Source organism: Populus trichocarpa, unplaced genomic scaffold (assembly GCF_000002775.5).
Source record: "Populus trichocarpa isolate Nisqually-1 unplaced genomic scaffold, P.trichocarpa_v4.1 scaffold_104, whole genome shotgun sequence".
Classification (NCBI taxonomy): domain Eukaryota; kingdom Viridiplantae; phylum Streptophyta; class Magnoliopsida; order Malpighiales; family Salicaceae; genus Populus; species Populus trichocarpa.
This window is the reverse complement of record NW_026291142.1, coordinates 62,093-80,160: the sequence shown is the minus strand read 5'-3', so window position 1 is coordinate 80,160 and position 18,068 is coordinate 62,093. Positions and strand designations below refer to the sequence as shown.

At 38.0% G+C, this 18,068-nt stretch overlaps 2 protein-coding genes across 2 annotated transcripts; both read right to left on the bottom strand.

The window, feature by feature from the left end:
• Window positions 1-9,589: 9,589 nt before the first annotated feature.
• On the bottom strand, window positions 9,590-12,366 carry LOC127904854 (G-type lectin S-receptor-like serine/threonine-protein kinase RLK1). Its single transcript, XM_052449846.1, has one exon. The coding sequence runs from the start codon at window positions 12,150-12,152 to the stop codon at window positions 9,735-9,737; it is 2,418 nt and encodes an 805-aa protein (XP_052305806.1). The 5' UTR covers window positions 12,153-12,366; the 3' UTR covers window positions 9,590-9,734.
• Window positions 12,367-14,247: 1,881 nt separating this feature from the next.
• LOC127904856 (G-type lectin S-receptor-like serine/threonine-protein kinase RLK1) lies at window positions 14,248-15,783 on the bottom strand. Its single transcript, XM_052449851.1, has 2 exons — window positions 15,581-15,783; window positions 14,248-15,464 (listed from the first exon to the last, which is right to left on the bottom strand). The coding sequence occupies exons 1-2, from the start codon at window positions 15,781-15,783 to the stop codon at window positions 14,471-14,473; spliced, it is 1,197 nt and encodes a 398-aa protein (XP_052305811.1). The 3' UTR covers window positions 14,248-14,470.
• Window positions 15,784-18,068: the final 2,285 nt, after the last annotated feature.

Here is an 18,068-nt window from a genome sequence, read left to right as displayed (position 1 = left end):
ATTTCAGATGAGGGAATCCTAAAGCCCAAACCTGCTCATGTGTTGGATGGTCGCATAGTTCGTAGGGGTCGACGTAATGTTACAGAGATCTTAGTTCAATGGGAAGGCACTTCTCGGGCTTCTGCAACCTGGGAGCGCTTATTTGATATGAAAAGACGATTTCCTGAACTTAACCTTGGGGACAAGGTTAGTCTTGAGGGGGAGGCATTGTTACGATCCTAGTCTACTGCTGGGGAAGTCTGGGTGAAGATATGGTTTACTTACTAATCTTTTGTTATCATTTACTTGGTCTTTTGTTTGAAATAGTCAATAATGTTGCTGTTGCTAATTCCTTAGAAGCAGAAGTCAAAATAACTAGTTTGTTAAGTAACAAACTATGAGTACAAGTAGGAGTAAACTGAGGAAGTAACTCCTCTGATTTTCTGTATTTAAATCCTTGTTTTAAATGAAATGATATCAAATTCAAACATTCAAGAAAAGACCACTATCTTTTGAAGGCCAAGTTACCCTCGAAGTAGCTTATATTCTCTTATCTCTATTTAGTTGCCTACTCAAGCTAAGGTTTAATAACAAGTGACAACGAAGGAGAGAAATGAAAATTGGTTACAACTTATGCTTCGTCCTTTCTGAATTGGAAAATGATTTTACGTTGGATATGATATAAAATGAGAAGACTAAAATTTCTAGTGCCTGTGACAGTGAAAACTTAACATTTTAGTGCCAAATAATTGATACAAGTGATGATGATGGGTTTTACAGTTTATACTTTATAGTGCGTTACGTAGCTATCAGTTGTGCCTATCCTGGTAGAACCGCCCTGTCACGACCCGAATCCCGGATCCATGACCGGCATATAGGCAAGGTTCTCTTCCAAGGTTCCATACATATGCGAACCCAAACTTACATACAAACTTATCCTTTAAACAACAAAATCAGAGTTCAACGCAGCATTAATAACAAAACTAACTTCATAATATAATTTAATTGTCTTAATACAAGAGTTCATAAAAATTCATAGTTTTGGAGCACTAACTAGACATAAAGGAAAAAGGTACAAATTACAACCAAAAGAGCAGGTTCTGAAGGTCCAACAAAAGTGACCTGCTATCAAGCTATAAGCTTGAAAATGATAAATAATAAGAGGGTGAGTTCAACAACTCAGTGAGTAGATAACGTTCAATACACACACATGACGTAATATAACAATGAGAATATATTTACAATTATGGCTTTAGGTTCTTATATGAAGGTTTCTCAAATAGGCCATAACAAGAAGATCATATGGTAAAGCTCGTCAGAAAATCAAAATGCAATGAGCATGAGGCTCCGTACTGTGGGATGATCAGTCCACACAGGTTGGTGACTCCCCCGACCAACTAGGGTTCAGATACGATGTGCACAAAGACTAACACTACCCTGTTAGCATGGGTATTCTGACTGACATACCATAGGTTCATAATCATAATCAAACACACATATTCATATCTCAAAGCTCAACTCATGACATCAATCAAATGAGGAGCTATCAATTCATAAGTCAATACAAAATATATACTAGTTCATATCAAGAATTCAGATTCAATAATTGATCATGCTTTATCATAACAAGAATAATAATCAACATATATATATTATCAAGAAGCATGATCCAATTCATATTAACAAATCAAATATTTATAATATTTCTCATGCATATGAAAAATTCTCCACTCACCTGACTCGAAAGCAACAGCACTCAAAAGCTGATACCGAAGGAAATCCTACTGACGTCCCGCCGGTAGAATATCAGGATTATCTGAATACAAAGGAGACATATTCAAGAACGACTCGAAAGAACATTTAACCTATTTAATACACTTAACTAAGGGTGTATTCCGTAACCCTATATGTTTTTGAACTAACTAGTTAATTTTCTTAAAAACCCAAAAATTAACGGTTTTCCCGAAATCTAATCCATAATATAACAAATAATAAGACTTGATAATAATTCACTAAATAACCATTATTTATTCATCAAACCAATCTGAAAAAGCTAATATTACAGCTAGGGACCAATTTATAATTTTCCAAAGTTTGGGGACTAAACTATAATTTTCGCAAATTGAGGGACCAAATTGAATTTTCATCATCTTCAACCTCCAACCCAGAATTTTAACAGAAAACCCACTGTTCTCTCCAAATTTCTAACACAAATTCACCATTCAAACAAAATCATAACTCAAAATCATCACAATCTTCCATAATCAACTAAATAATCAATTACCCACAACAATCAACCCCTAACATTCAATTTAATTCATCAATTAAACCCAAAACACAAATATTTAAAACCCTAACATTCATCAAAACTGAAATTTAAAGTTCAATAACACACATTTATACATTTAACAACCTAAATCTTACCTTTAAACTTATTTCCTCCAACTCCTTTCCTTTTTCCCTTATTTTCCCCTCTTTTCTCTTCTTCTTCTTCTTCCTCCCTTCTCTCCTGTCGGTTCTCTCTCAAAATTTTCAGATCTTTTTTTTTTCTATTTATATTTATCAAGTTTGTTGAATTACTACAGTACCCTTCATTTAATTTATTCCTACATCTAAGCCTTCAAGGGCTTTCTAGCCTTTTCCTATCCCTTTAATTCAAAACATTACATGCCCATCCAATAGATTCATAAGAATATCTAGTCCTACAACCCCCTCAGCTTTATCCAACTTCGCATGGAAGAGAGGACAGGTTTTTACAGGTCAATCACTAGGCATTTCCTGGAGAAGAAAGCCCCAAAACAAACAAAGTCGTCGTTAAATAACCAATGGGAGAGAGAAAGATGGAGCCTGAAGCCAAATACAAGTCTTCCTGGCCCTTTTCTGGACAATGGTATTTTCCCGATCTGAATTCAGCATTACAGACTTGGACAATACTTATGGCATACCATGGCAAACGTTATCACAATAAAGCTCAGTTGGTGAACTTTGTTCTTGGCAAGCAACTTGTTCAGCCATATTGCTTGATTTGCAGCAGCTGCTAGGAAAATATACTCTGCTTCAGCTGTTGATTGTGCCACCACTTCTTGCTTTTTAGCATTCCAACAGATTGTACCTGAACCAATTGTAAAAACATATCCAAAAGTGCTTTTCATATCATCAACACTCCCTGCCCAGTCACTGTCTGCATATCCACTTAAATTTACTCCTCCTGACTTTGAGTACAAGATTCCAAGATTGGTTGTCCCTCTAATATACTTCAGCACCCTCTTGGCAACTCCCATGTGAAAATTGCTAGGTGAGCTCATGAACCTTGACAGTAAACCAGCTAGGAACATCAAGTCAGGTTTGGTTGCTGTCAAGTATAGTAGGCTACCTACTAAACTTCTATATGCAGAGGGTTCTTCAAGTTTCTCACCATCATTCTTTGAAATCTTCTCATTTTGTGCCATTAGAGTTGTTACTTCTTTGCATGATTCAAGCTTAAATCTCTTGAGTATATCAACAGCGTATTTCCTTTGTGAAATAAAGATACCCGAGCTGCATTGATGTATTTCCATTCCAAGAAAGTAGTTTATAATGCCAAGATCAGACATTTCAAAAACATCTTGCATTTCTCTTTTGAATTCTGCCAGCAATTTGACATTGCTACCAGTCACTAGCATGTCATCCACATAGAGTGAAATTACTAGCTGCAGACCATCTTGATCTTGTTTCAAATACAAAGTAACTTCATTTTCACTTCTCTTGAATCCCAGTTGAATCAGATAAGTATCAATTCTGTTGTACCAGGCCCTTGGTGCTTGCTTCAAGCCATAAAGAGCCTTGTGTAGCTTATATACTTTGTGTTCATGACTAGTAACTACAAAGCCTTCTGGTTGTTGAACATAGATTTCTTCAAGGAGTATCCCATTTAGAAAAGCAAACTTGACATCTAAATGATACACTTTCCATTTCTTTTGACCCGCAAGTGCAAGTAGAAGTCTAATGGTATCATGCCTAGCAACTGGTGCAAAAGTATCATCATAATCCACTCCAGCAACTTGAGCAAAGCCTTTAACAACCAATCTAGCCTTGTGTCTGAAAATTGAACCATCTGGATTGAATTTGGTTTTGAAAACCCATTTCACACCAATTTCCTTTTTGTTCTGAGGAAGTTCTGTCAATTTCCAGGTTCCATTTCTTTCAATGGAATCAATTTCTGACTTTATAGCATCAATCCAAGCTGGAAATCTTGCAGCTTCAGTGTAGCTTGTAGGCTTAGCATATACCGGATTACATCTTTCATAAACATCAGACAAAGGTCTCACCTTAAGTATTGATGTATCTGAAGTTCCTTCAATGTCTGATTGATCTCCAGTTCCTCCTACTGCTGGTTCAAGAGCAGCTGTGGTTGTGCGATCTACTTCCTTTAAGTCCCACTTCCAGCAGGAATTCTCATTAAAATGAACGTCTATGCTAATCTGAACTTTAGCTGCACTCAGATTGTATATTCTGTAACCTTTAGATTATGTCGCATATCCCATAAAAATTCCTTTTTCAGCTCTTTCATCAAGATTCCCTCTTCTAGCAGATGGCACATGAAAGTAGCACAATGATCCAAACACTTTGAGATGTTTGATAGTAGACTTAACACCAGACCATGCCTCCAATGGTGTTATGTCTTAAACAGACTTTGTTGGTAGTTTGTTGATCAAGTAAACTGAAGTGTTTACAGCTTTAGCCCATAGAAACTTTGGTAGCTTCTTTTCAAATAGAATGCACCTTTTCATCTCCATCACATTCATGTTCTTCCTTTATGAAACTCCATTCTGTTGTGGTGAGTATGGAATTGTCAGCTAATGTACAATTCCAGCTTCTTGATAAAAAACACTGAACTCTTTTGAAGTATACTCTCCTCCATTATCAGTTCTGAGCTTCTTAATTTTCTGACCACATTGAGTTTCCACCATTTTCTTAAAGTTGTTGAACATAGAAAGTGCTTGTGACTTGGTTTTCAGAAAATAAACCCAAGTCATCCTACTGAAATCATCAATGAAGAGAATAAAATACAGATTATTGCTTAATGAAGTTGTGCTCATTGGTCCACAGATGTCTGAATGGACTAACTCTAGCTTGTGAGTGGCTCTTTTTGATATACTTTGAGGAAATGGTTGTCGATGTTGCTTCCCAAGCTCACAACTATCACAAGTTTGGTCACTAACATGGATTTCAGGCATATCATCTACCATACGAGCATCATGCATAAACTTTAAAGACTTTAAGTGGAAATGACCATATCTTTTGTGCCACATAATACTCTTATCAACCTTGGCATAAAAGACGTGCCCTTCAACTGCATCAAGCTTCAAATAGAAGCTATTACCATCCATTTTGAGTTTTGTTATCTCTAATCCATGTGTATCAGTGATAAAACAAAAGTTTCTTTAAAGGAGACTGCATAACCATTTCTTAGCATTTGTGCAACACTAAGCAGATTTTGATCTAGTTCAGGAATGCAAAAAACATTATTGATGATCTTTGTACCTCTTTTGGTGCTGACAGCAATCGTTCCTCTTCCTTTAGCCTGCACAACATCACTATTTCCCAGCTTGACTTTTAGTTAAATTGATTTATCAATGGAAGAAAAAATTGCCAGATGTTTGGTCATGCGACTAGTGCAGCCACTGTCAATGAGCCAAATATTCTGTTCATGAGAACTAATAACTTGTGATGCCATAAACAAATGCTCGTCATCCTCTTTTTCTTTTTCTGAAACATTTGCATGCTTGTGAATATGCTGTTGAGATTGTTTCTTCTTTGCTCTGCAATATTTCTCACTGTGACCGAGATTATTACAGAATGTGCACTTGAAAGAAGGTTTGTCTTTATACCAACAATCCTTCTCAGCATGGTTGGTTCTTTTGCAATGAGAGCAAGGTGAGTAATTTTGCTTTCTTGAAGACATTTCAGTTTTTCCCTTGGTAAACTTGAAAGACTTCTTTCGTTGCAAGTATCCAGAACTCCTTTCCTTGGTGTTTGCTTGGAAAGCTCCTTCAATAGCCTCTTCATCTCTCATTTGGACCCTTTGCTCTTGTACATGAAGTTTGCTGGTTAATTCTGCAATAGTGAGATTGTTCATATCACAAGACTCTTCTATTGCAGAAATTTTAGCTTCAAACTTCTGTGGTACTGAAACCATGATTTTCTCTACCACCTTATGGTCTGTAAAAGCCTTGCCAAGAAGCCTCATTTGGTTTACAACATCCATTAATCTGCCAGAATAATCTTTGACAGATTCATTATCTTTCATTTTCATCAACTCAAACTCCCTTTTCAATGCAAGAAGTCTAACAGACTCTGCTACTACCCTCAAATTCACCTTGAAGCTTGTCCCATACCTGTTTTGGTGTTTCCAACTCCATATATTTTATCGCACGTCACCCGCGCGATGTCGACTGGCGATTTTTTCGTTATGTTGTTTGCTTTGATTGGTTCGTTAGGAGTCGCCGCCTAGTAATTGATTGAGGGCTACTAGGAAACTAGATGTACTGGTCTTGTCGGAGATTCGCGAGTAAGGGACTGGTTGTGGTTAGGGAAGGTATTAGCACCCCTAACGCACCCTACCTGAGGTAAGCTGCTTCGTGGCTTTGACGTGTTAAAGAAGTTTTGAAAATTTTATCTTTTCATCGAATATTAGAAATACAACTTACGTATAAGTTCGTAATCTTTTATCGTGAGCCAATCAAAATATTAAATTCTTCTTTTGCCTTTGCGATTTTATCATAAAAAAACATCCATAAATAAATGAAAATCCAAACACACACACTCACTTTTACTATATATATTTTTTTTTCTTTTTTCTTTTACATCCACATTTACAAAGTACAAATTATAAAAACTCAAAAATAAACAAATATTACATTAAACAATTTGAAAATTACAAAATAATCCAAAACAATTCGGAACAGTGTCAAACGAACTTCTGGAGTTGCCAGAACAGTGGCGGCGCGTGGGCCTCACACACCTCCGCCACTGGCGGTGCGTGGGTGCAAGAAAACCTAAGAAACCAGGGTGGTCTGGAGCGGCTTCCTCCCCTCTTCACTTTTTTGCCGGCGGTGAGGATCCCTGTCACCTGCAAAAGGAGAAAACACACACAAACTAGTTGATTTTATTTCTTCATCTTTACAGATCTGCTTTTGGTTCCCCTTTTCTTCTCCTCCGTAGACGGTTCTACTGTAAAGGAGATCCTTTACTTTGGTGGCCATGATCTGCTGTGAACGAGGGTTACTCCATGGTGGCAGATCTAGCGGCGAGAAGGTGTGACGACCGAGAGGGGGTGGTGCTGCTGGGGCTAGAGCAACAGGTGTCGCCGCTGCATTCGGGCTGTTACTGGAGGCTCTGATCCGGTTTTGGCGAGCTGGCTGGTTGGTAGTAAAGGAGATCGCCTGCTGCTATGTGGCCTGGTGGAGGCCGGCGTTGATGGTCTTCCTTCCTGTTGGTGGCAGTGGTGGTTGGCCTCGCTGCTGGTTGTCTGGCTACAAATGAGAGGAAATGGGGGAAGATCGGCTGTGGGTTCTGTGGGAGTGAAACTGTGGGCGGAGTGGAAGTGAGGGACTTTCCAGTGGCGGCTTGAGAGGAGAATGGATGGGGGAGCGGAGTGGCTGCTCTAGTTTCGGAGAGTGGGGTTGAGGGTGAGATGGCCGGGGAAGAAGAAAATCCAAAACCAGTCGGAGGGGGCGGCTGGTCTTGGTTTCTTTTGCCAAATAGGGCGCCGGCTGGCTTCGGGCAAAGAGAATGGAAGAAAACCAAGAGCTGCCGAGGGCGGCGGCTCTTTTTGGTAGCGATGGTTAGGTTTTGTCTTTAGGGTTTTTGTGACTCTTTTTTTTCTTTTTTCTTTTTTCAAAATTGCCCTTCCTTTTTTTGTGTGTGTTGAAGGCTACTATTTATAGGCAAAAATGTTGTTAGGTCTCAAACTTGGTCCCTCGACTTCTTTTTTTTTTTGTAAATTTGATTTTTCTTATTTTTTTGAATTTTTCTTATCAACATCGACTCGAACGAGGAAAATCGGTGATTTTAAAAATAACACGTTAAAAGTCGAACCCGTTCTAAAACCTTTGAAAATTTAAATTTTTTTGAGACGATGCTAAAAATTCTAAAAATGATGCAAATATATTAAAAATATATTTTTTTTGGATTTTCGATGTTTTTTGCTATTTTTGGATTTTTTTCTGAAAATTTATCAAAACATGGGTCAAAAATTGGGTAGCAATAATTTTGGTGAAGATGTGATATGCAAGTCCAGAATGTAGGCAGGTGATGACTTTGTCCTTCTTGAGTTTTTCTTCTTTATGTGCCTACATCTGAGCAATTGTGGGGTTTGTTGTCAATGGTGGTGGATTAGAATCAGACACTACAACTTTCCACAAGCCTTGAGATCTTAGATAAAATCTCATCTTAACAGCCCAAATATGATGATGTTCACCATTAAACACTGGAATTGCACATGCAGAGTTGCTTGAGGTAGACATCAAATCAGTAGACAAAATAAATTACTAGTGTTTACACTTACCCTCTCTCTCTCTCTGTTTAGCACTTAACCTTACCATGTTTAGCACTCAAAAAACTTGCCCCACAATCCATGGAATATATGCTCTGATACCACTGTTAAATCTACAGTTAAATGAATACTATTGAAATCTGCAGTTTAAATGAATAACAAATGCAGAGAATTCTAAAAGAGAGAAAGTTGAAGCTGAAAGATAATAAATATTATAAATTAAGAATACCTCTTTAAAGGCTTACAACCAAATTCAAAATGCTATAAATTATCAACAAACATAAGAGATTATTGGATTACTACTAATAACAGAATAATAGCAAAACTTGCAACTGACTCTGTTACGAAAAAAATAAATACAAAGACTAAGTCTAACAGCTATCTTCAGAGGCAAATTTTCATAGATTCTAACAGGCAAGACTTTCAACCATACATAAATGGAAGTGGTTACCTGCCAATCTACTTAATTACAATCCTTGTGGTCCCTACAGAGTGGGCGTCTGAGTGTCATGGAGTTCTCGGTCCATTTTCTATTAAGACAAATGCTGGTATAGAAGTAATGATGATGGGTTCTACAGAGTATAGTGCATTGTATAGTTATCAGCTGTTCCTATCCTGATAAAACCCCCCATCCAATAGATTCATGAGAATATCTATAGCTACAACATGCTTCACTTACAACCGTATACTAACCATTCAACATGAAATTCAAGGGACCAAGTTGCTGGTTGTTACTTTCTTAATTATGCAAAGGGATAGCGGAAACAACCATGATGTAATGGAATGGTGTTTGATGTTTCACTTTTTTCTGTAAAAAGCTTTGTCCGACTTCGCATGGCAAGAACTACAGGTTCTTACATGTCTATCACTAAGCGTTTCCTGGAAGAAAAAATGCCCCCAAACAAGCCAAACATCTCTTGACCAAGACTTGTGTTTTTTTATTTTGATTCTCATGGTAGTACAGAGCAAATTGGACTTTAAACCTGATCCCTACCCTTACTCTGCTAAGAGAGTAACACCACGATGAACTTCCATTGGTATATCTGAAGCAAGGAAACTAAAAGAACAAGAACATGCTAACCCCAAGTTTTTGGATTCATCACAACATTTTGATTCCTTGGAAACTAATTCAAATTTAACACAGAGTTTCAATTTATAAAGCTACATTTCATGGTGGAAGAAACTGTAGAAAAATCATATCTAAGTGAAATAAAGATCATTAGTGACTGTATTTGCTAATTGAACTATATGGAAATGGATTTGGAGCAGCAGGAACTTCAACAACTCCTTCAAGCATCTGTGTGACCTTCCTCATGGTGGGTCTGAGAGATGGATCCTCTTGAATACACCAAATCCCGACCTTCAACAGACGCTCTAGTGTCGATATGTCATTCTTGGCCTCCGTGTCATCTCCAATTAAAACATCCAAACTTCCATCCATATAGCAGTCATAAGCCCAATCAGTCAGTACTGGATTCTCTACTTCACCGATCTCCAAATCTACATTTCTTCTACAACAGATGATCTCTAGCAGCATGACACCGAAGCTATACACATCAACCTTCACAGTGATTGGTCTGTTCCTAAACCATTCAGGTGCAACATATCCTTTTGTTCCTCTAATAGCAGTTTGAGTTTTGCTCTGATCCATCACCAAAAGCTTTGCCAGTCCAAAATCAGATATTCGAGCATTGTAATAATTGTCAAGAAGTATGTTCTGAGGCTTTATATCACAATGAATGATTTGGGTGCCGCATTCTTCATGCAGGTACAAGAGTCCTCTTGCAATGCCAAAGGCAATTTGGGTCCTTTGCTTCCAATTAGGCTTAGAGCATCCGAAAAGGAAGTTTGCTAGAGTGCCATTACTCAAGAACTCGTACACCAACAATCGATTCTGCCCCTCGTCACAAAATCCTAGCAACCGGACCAAATTCTTGTGATGCGTCTGGCCAATCACTTGTACTTCTGTTTTAAATTCTTTTTCCCCATCCTGAACCACTTTATCTAACTTCTTGACAGCAACAACCCTAGTAGAGCCTGCCTGTATTGTCCCCTTGTAAACAACACCAAAACCTCCTCTTCCCACCTCATCTTTGAAGTCATTTGTCGCTTCAGCGAGCTCTTTGTATGTAAAATACCGCAAGTTTGTCTCCAAACCACTTCCACCTTCCTTAACTTTTTCAGTTTTCTTGCGATAAATGAAGGAAGAAGTGAGACAGAAAGCACCGACCAATACAAAGTTGACAAATACAGAGGTACCAAGGACTACTGATCCAGTGATGAACTTAATGTCTGGTTTCTTTTTCTCTCCAGGAAGCTGAGGAGGAGGCCTGTCCAGAGGAACATAACCTTTCGGAAATTTGAGGAAAGCCTTCCCATTCATACCAATGTCAAATCTTCCATTCGAGAGTGGTAACTTCTTCTTCCAGCAGCCATCTCTAAAAATGGCAACAGAACATAGACAATCATTCAAGCAAGACTTTCGGCACTCATCTTCGTTAATAGGTTTGTACCTCTCATAATCAGATGTTGGCCAATCAACATTTATTAGCTCCACAAAATCATACTGATCTTCGGTGGAATTGAGTCCATCATCTCTGCAGCTTAGTTCGAAATCTGGTATGCAGCTTCCATACTTGTCATTCTGATCAAGCAAAGAAAAACCTTGTGGACATTTACATTCTGGCCTTTTATCAGCTTTTAGATTGCAGATGCTGTTATATCCACATGCTCCACTACCCAAGTCCGCTCCCATATTGACACATATATCATCTGGTTTGGACCAGACTGAGGACCAGCTTCTGTTACCGCTAGATGCTTTTGGGTAAAAATATTGAGTGAAAACACCATCAAAATTGAGTGTTGCCCTATGATAGAAGTCTATAGTAGGAAGTGCTGTTTTTGTGAGATCCTCTATCAGCCCATTTCTTCTCAATATGTACATGTAGCCTGACTCATTGAAGATCAATCGATAACCAGAATTTGATGAATTTGAAGCATCAGAAGTTTCACTACTATAGTAGTCATCGTAAACAAATTTGGTTGGCAAATTCATGTAATTCAGCACAAGATTTCCATTATCAAGCAAACGGAGCTGGAATCTCCCCAGCGAAAAGTTGGTCTCCGTCCTTCGAGAAGAAACCACCCCTCCAACCTCCATAATCTGAGTAGGCAACAATGTATCAGTGGGATTGCTGAAACTCTCCCACAACCTGAAAGAATTGCTATTTTGAAGCACGAAGTTGCCAGTGTCATTCATTACACCTGACGAAACTGTACCAAGAAGGCTACCAGATGACCATATTAGGTTGCCTTGAGGATCAGTAAGCACCAGCCCACTATCACCCCTCAGCTCGACCTTAGACTCCCTTGGTGCAGGATTATCTCCATTTGCATACCAAACTATGGTCTTCTCAGGAATCTTGGCATACCAAATAGACAGCAAGAAATGATCCTTGTATTCCAAGGGCTGAAATCCAAAAGCAAATTCTCCAGAGGAAGAAAGCCATGAAGGAGCATCATCAGTTGCAGTGATAAATGCACCCACGGGCATACTTCCATTAGTTTGAGCAACAGCCATAAGCTGTAACAGTACCATCGTTACTAGGAACATCAAAGTAAAAATAGCAGTAGCCATTCCTAGGATCTTTGAACTCACATACTTGTAACAAAGGATTAAAGAACATATTTAAGCACAAAAATGGTCCATCACAAGGGCAAGCCAGAGTTTTCAAGTCAAACTAAAGTATTAGGAAACCAATTTTCTTGCTTCCAGACCACAAATTTCATTCAAGGTTTGGACACAAAGACTTTTCAAATCCCAACAGCTGCATTCCAGAAGTCTTTGCCCTTACAAGGAGGCAATGTTACATATGGTGGACCAAGTCCATGTTATTGTAGTTATTGAAATGGTAAATTTCGATGAAAAAAAGGTAGAATATTGAACAAGAACCACATAATTATTGGTGTTTGAAACGGTGGAAGTCATTTATTCAACAGAGGCTTGGGACCAGGGCAATAATTGAATGGATCCAAAGACTTAAAAATTGCAAAATGGGCCCTGCCCTTTATCAAGTCTTCACAACCAAACAAAGACTTGCATGTGATGCATGACATCTGTTTGCTTTCAAGCCATCCTGAATCACTCTCTTTGACTAGAAACATTTAGTAATAAAAAAAAATTCAGTAATAATAATTTGATATAATAAAAAATTAATAATTTTTTTTATAAATTATTTTTAGTTTATGAATTTTCTTTTTATTTTTAATTCATTAATTAAATATTAGATTCATTAATCAAATATCAATAAATATTAAATATTAAAAAAAATTTATTAATAATAAATATATTTTACATCAATAAAATTAATATTATATATAATTAACTGATTCACTACAAGTATATTTACTAACAAATCAGTGATAGGTCTTTCATGATTATTTACAAAACTTATTCAATATTAACATATAACCACTAACCAATGAGGAATTGGTTTAGTAAAAGCTTAAAAAAATCAATGGAAATCAAGTACTCAATCTTCTTTTTGTATACCAAAGTACTCACATGGCCTGGCACGGCCAATTCCAAGCAGTGGCAAGGTGCAGTACCACTCTTCTTGACGAAAACGATAATGTTTATGATTTTTTATTCTTTAAAAAAAATGGAGAGAAAAAAGGCAAATATATCATCACAAGAGAGTCAGTGGATTTTTTCACTATATTAGCATCTCTACTTCAAATCTAATACAAAGCTTCAAAACAAAAATGTCTTCTTCTGAATGTTCATCGCATGGAATATATTGCTATTATGTTTATAGATTTGATAGACATGATAAATCCTTAGAAAAAAGCTTGTATGTTTCAAACTTTTAAACTTAATTAGAAGATGTTATTTTAATTTTTTTCTAGTTAATTTCATGTGTTAATTAGTTTTTTTTACTTAGCTTTAGTTTTTTTTTTTTTTTGTTAGGTTTATTTTTATCTCTTTATAAGTAGTTGATGTGTTGTTTTTTTATTAGATTATTGAATTCAAAGACTTTTCAGAATATATGAAAGTTTTTTTATTAATTTCTCTGTAGTTTCGTTAATCCTGGCAGAGAATTAAAATGGCACTGCAGGCTCGAGACATTAAAAAAAAAGAAGGTGGGCTCTCTTGTGTGTGTGTGTGTGTGTGTGTGTTCGCATGCAGGCAAATACCATATTTTGCAACGAGCAAGACTGCCCTCTCTGTCAACAAAACATTCAACAGAATCTTGACAATCTTACCTCCAACTCACTTGCATGAGAGCATCCTTACTGGCCAACGAAAAACAGCAACATAGGGTATAACTAGAGGGAGGTGCACATGGTGACAGATTTTATATTTTGAAAATCTGCGACCTTGAAGATTTAACACCTAAGTGATAACTATGCGTCTAGCTGTCGAATTTCTTTCTTTGTTGTCTCCGTAGTGTGAGTAGGCAACAATGTATCAGTAGGTTTGCTGAAACTCTTTGCCTCGAGGATCAGCAACCACCAGCCCGCGATTTTCATAATAATTTTCTTCAAAATGCTTTGTGTTCTTCCGAAAACAGGAGGGAAATGGTCCTCGATTTACAATCAGGAAGTGGTAAAAATCGAGCACTAATCTTGAGGAAAACCATACTAATGATTGTAAATTCTATTAATCCGTGATGATGTTCTTCTGAGAAAATGAGAAGTCATTTTAAACTTACAATCAGAGAGCAGCAAAATTTGAGAAATAATCTTGACGAAATCCATATAACTGTAATAAACACTCAGCTGTGGACAAGATGAAAAGCTCCTTGAAGAAAACTATAATGTTTTGCACTTCTATCACGTAGAATTGGATGAGAAATGAATATACTGGCAACAGATGAATCATTAGATGAGTATGGATACAACCAGAGTCAGAAAAATCATAACTAGTTGAAATTAAGGCAGTTACTGTTGTTTTCAGGAGCAGCTAATTTCACTGAACGGGAACGGATTCGGTGGAGCAGGCACTTCAACAACTCCTTCAAGCATCTGTGTCACCTTCCTCATGGTGGGTCTAAGAGATGGCACCTCTTGAATGCACCAAATTGCAACCTTCATAGCCCTCTCTAGTGTTGATACGTCATTCATGGCCTCCATGTCATCTTCAATCAAAGCGTCAAGCGTTCCGTGCCTATAGCAGTCATAAGCCCAGTCGATCAATATAGCTCCAGTTCCACTGATCTCCAGATCTACACTTCTCCGACAACAGATGATCTCTAGCAGCAAGACACCAAAGCTATAGACATCAACCTTCACAGTGACTGGTGTGTTCCTAAACCATTCAGGAGCAACATATCCTTTTGTTCCTCGAATGGCAGTTTTGGTTTGGCTCTGATTAATCGCCAAAAGTTTTGCCAATCCAAAATCTGATATCCGAGCATTGTAGTAGTCATCAATAAGAATGTTCTGCGGCTTTATGTCACAGTGAATGATTTGGGTGCTACATTCTTCGTGTAGGTACAAGAGTCCTCTTGCAATGCCGAAGGCAATCTGAGTTCTTTGCTTCCAACTAGGCCTTAAGCTTCCAAAAAGAAAATCGGCTAGAGTGCCATTACTCAAGAACTCATACACCAACAAACGATGCTGCCCCTCGTCACAAAATCCTAACAATCGGACCAAATTCTTGTGATGCGTCTGACCGATCACAGTCACTTCGGTTTTGAATTCCTTCTCGCCATGTTCAACCACGCCATCTAACTTCTTCACAGCAATAAAATTAGTAAAACCTGTTTTTATCGCACCCTTGTAAACACCACCAAAAGCTCCTCTCCCCAGGTCATCCTTGAAGCCTTCTGTAGCTTCTGTGAGCTCTTTGTATGTAAATGAACGCAAGTTTGACTCCACATTGTTTTCTTCTCGAACATTTGCTACTTTGTTGCGGTAAATGAAGGAAGAACAGAAACATAATGTACTGATCAATATAAAGTTGACAAATACAGAGCTAACCAAGAGCACTATTCCTGTGATGACCTTAATGTCGTCCCTTTCCGATACCACACTATGGTTTTTTCTGGTATTTTATCGTACCATATGGCAAGCAAGAAGAGATATTTGTTGCCATACAGTGGATGAAAACCAAAGGCAAAGTCACCAGAAGGTGAGAGCCATGAGGTGTTTTCAGAAGTGGAAAGGGAAGCACCCACAGTTATATTACCACCAGTTTGAGAAACAGCAAAAGGAGGTAGCATAATGAGCAAGGAAAACGAAAGATGAAGAATAGGAAAGGCCATTGCAAAATATGATGACTCCAAACTATGAGGCAAACGAAGTTCAAGGCACGGTCATTAAATAACCTATGGGAAAGAGAAGGGTGGAGCCTGAAGCCAAACACAAGTCTTCTTGGGCCTTTTCTTGGCAATGGTATTTTCTCTGAATTTTCATGAATTACAGACTAGAGTATGTTCATGGTATACCATAGCAAGACTTTCAACCCTACATAAATGGTAGAAGTTACCTGTCAATATACTTGGTTATAATCCTTATAGTCTCTCAAGAGTTGGGTCTGAGTCGCGGATTTCTCTGTCTATTTTGAATCAAGACAAATGCTGATAAGTGATATAGAAGATTTTTATCAAAGTGGTTACCAGATATTCCAACTATGTACCGTCTTGGAAAATCTTTCCCGGAATTTAACCCAGGTTGAGGTTCATTTTGTGAAAATATCATTAGTAATATGGAGTGATGTTACGATCCTAGTCTACTGCTGGGGAAGTCTGGGTGAAGATATGGTTTACTTACTAGTCTTTTGTTATCATTTACTTGGTCTTTTGTTTGAAATAGTAAATAATGTTGTTGTTGCTAATTCCTTACAAGCAGGAGTCAAAATAACTAGTTTGTTAAGTAACAAACTATAAGTACAAATAGGAGTAAACTGAGGAAGTAACTCCTCTGATTTTCTGTATTTAAATCCTTTTTTTAAATGAAATGATATCAAATTCAAACATTCAAGAAAAGACCACTGTCTTTTGGAGGCCAAGTTACCCTCGAAGTAGCTTATATTCTCTTATCTCTATTTAGTTGCTTGCTCAAGCTAAGGTTTAATAACAGTGGTATCAGAGCCAAGCTTCCTCTGCCATTTTCATCAACAACCTTAAAACCCAAGACCCCTCCCCTTCTTATATATATGGCTAACGAAGACGCCCCGGGAACTCGTTTTAATGTCTTATCTGAAACAGTTTCCAAGCAAGGTTCAATGCTGCAACAAATCAACACCCATGTGACTGATATTCAACAACAAATTACAGCCATTACCTTATCCATTGAAAAGCTCACCAAAGAACCAAAATCTGTGAGAGAAGAACACAGTGTTGGACCTTCAATAAGGCATTCACTAGCTTCTAATTCTAGCGGGTTACTGACAAAGGGGCTAAAGATTGATCTCTTCAAATATGATGGCACTGAAGACCCCTCTGGCTGGACTTTACTAGCTGATCAATACTTCCTATTACATCAGATCCCTCCAGCCCAACGTCTCCTTTATGCTTCGTTCCACTTGAAGGGAGCAACACTCCAATATTACAAATATTTGCAACATGCAGGTGAGCTTAATGATTGGGTGTCGTTTATTCAAGCTCTTGAAAAACGGTTTGGACCTACAGAATATGAGGATCCAGAGGGAGAACTGTCAAAACTTCGTCAAACTTCCACAGTTGCAGCTTACCAAAGTCAGTTTGAGAATTTGGCTCAACGAATCGATGGTCTTCTTGATAGATTTCTCACACGCACTTTCATTAGTGGTCTCAAAGATGACATCAAGACAAATGTAAACTCATTCCGCCCTACTTCTTTAAAAGATGCAATAGGTCTCGCTCGTCTCCAGGAGAAGAGTTCCTCAGGAGATCGTAGAAATTTTCCAAGACCCCAAGCACCCACCCAGACAGTTTCAGACCTAAAGGTGAAAAAGATATCTTTTGAAGAGATGAAGGAGCACCGGGAAAAAGGATTGTGCTACAATTGTGACGAGAAATTCAGACCTGGCCACAAATGTAAATCTCTTACTCTCTTCCTTATTGATGGAAATGATTATTGTGATGAAGATATGGACTGCTCTCCTGATAGCAATGCTATTCAACATCCAGAGATATCTCTTCATGCCATTGCAGGTGCTACGAACCCCGAGACTATGCGTGTCACTGGTTATTATCACAATAAGCCTCTTTACATACTACTGGACTCTGGCTCTACTCATAACTTCTTGGATCCTTCAGTTGCATCAAAGCTCAATCTTCCTATATCTTGTAAGACCTCCTTTGATGTCATGGTGGCTAATGGAGATCGCTTATATAGTGAGGGACAATGTCAAAATATATTTATTGCCATCCAAGGAGTTCCAGTTACCTCAGATTTTTACCTCCTTTCCCTCGGGGGATATGATGCTGTTTTGGGTGCACATTGGCTCCAGACCCTTGGTCCCATTTTATGGGATTTCTCCAAACTGACCATGGAATTTTGTTACCAAGGGAAAACATATAGGCTGGCTGGTATACCTACAAAGGAGCTGTCCGTCCTCTCATGT

Coding starts and splice junctions, on each gene's coding strand:
- LOC127904854 (XM_052449846.1), bottom strand. CDS start 12,152: ATGGCTACTGCTATTTTTACTTTGATGTTCCTAGTAACGATGGTACTG.
- LOC127904856 (XM_052449851.1), bottom strand. CDS start 15,783: ATGGCCTTTCCTATTCTTCATCTTTCGTTTTCCTTGCTCATTATGCTA. Junction 15,465..15,580: donor CTCTTCTTGCTTGCCATATG/GTACGATAAAAT, acceptor TATATTGATCAG/TACATTATGTTTCTGTTCTT.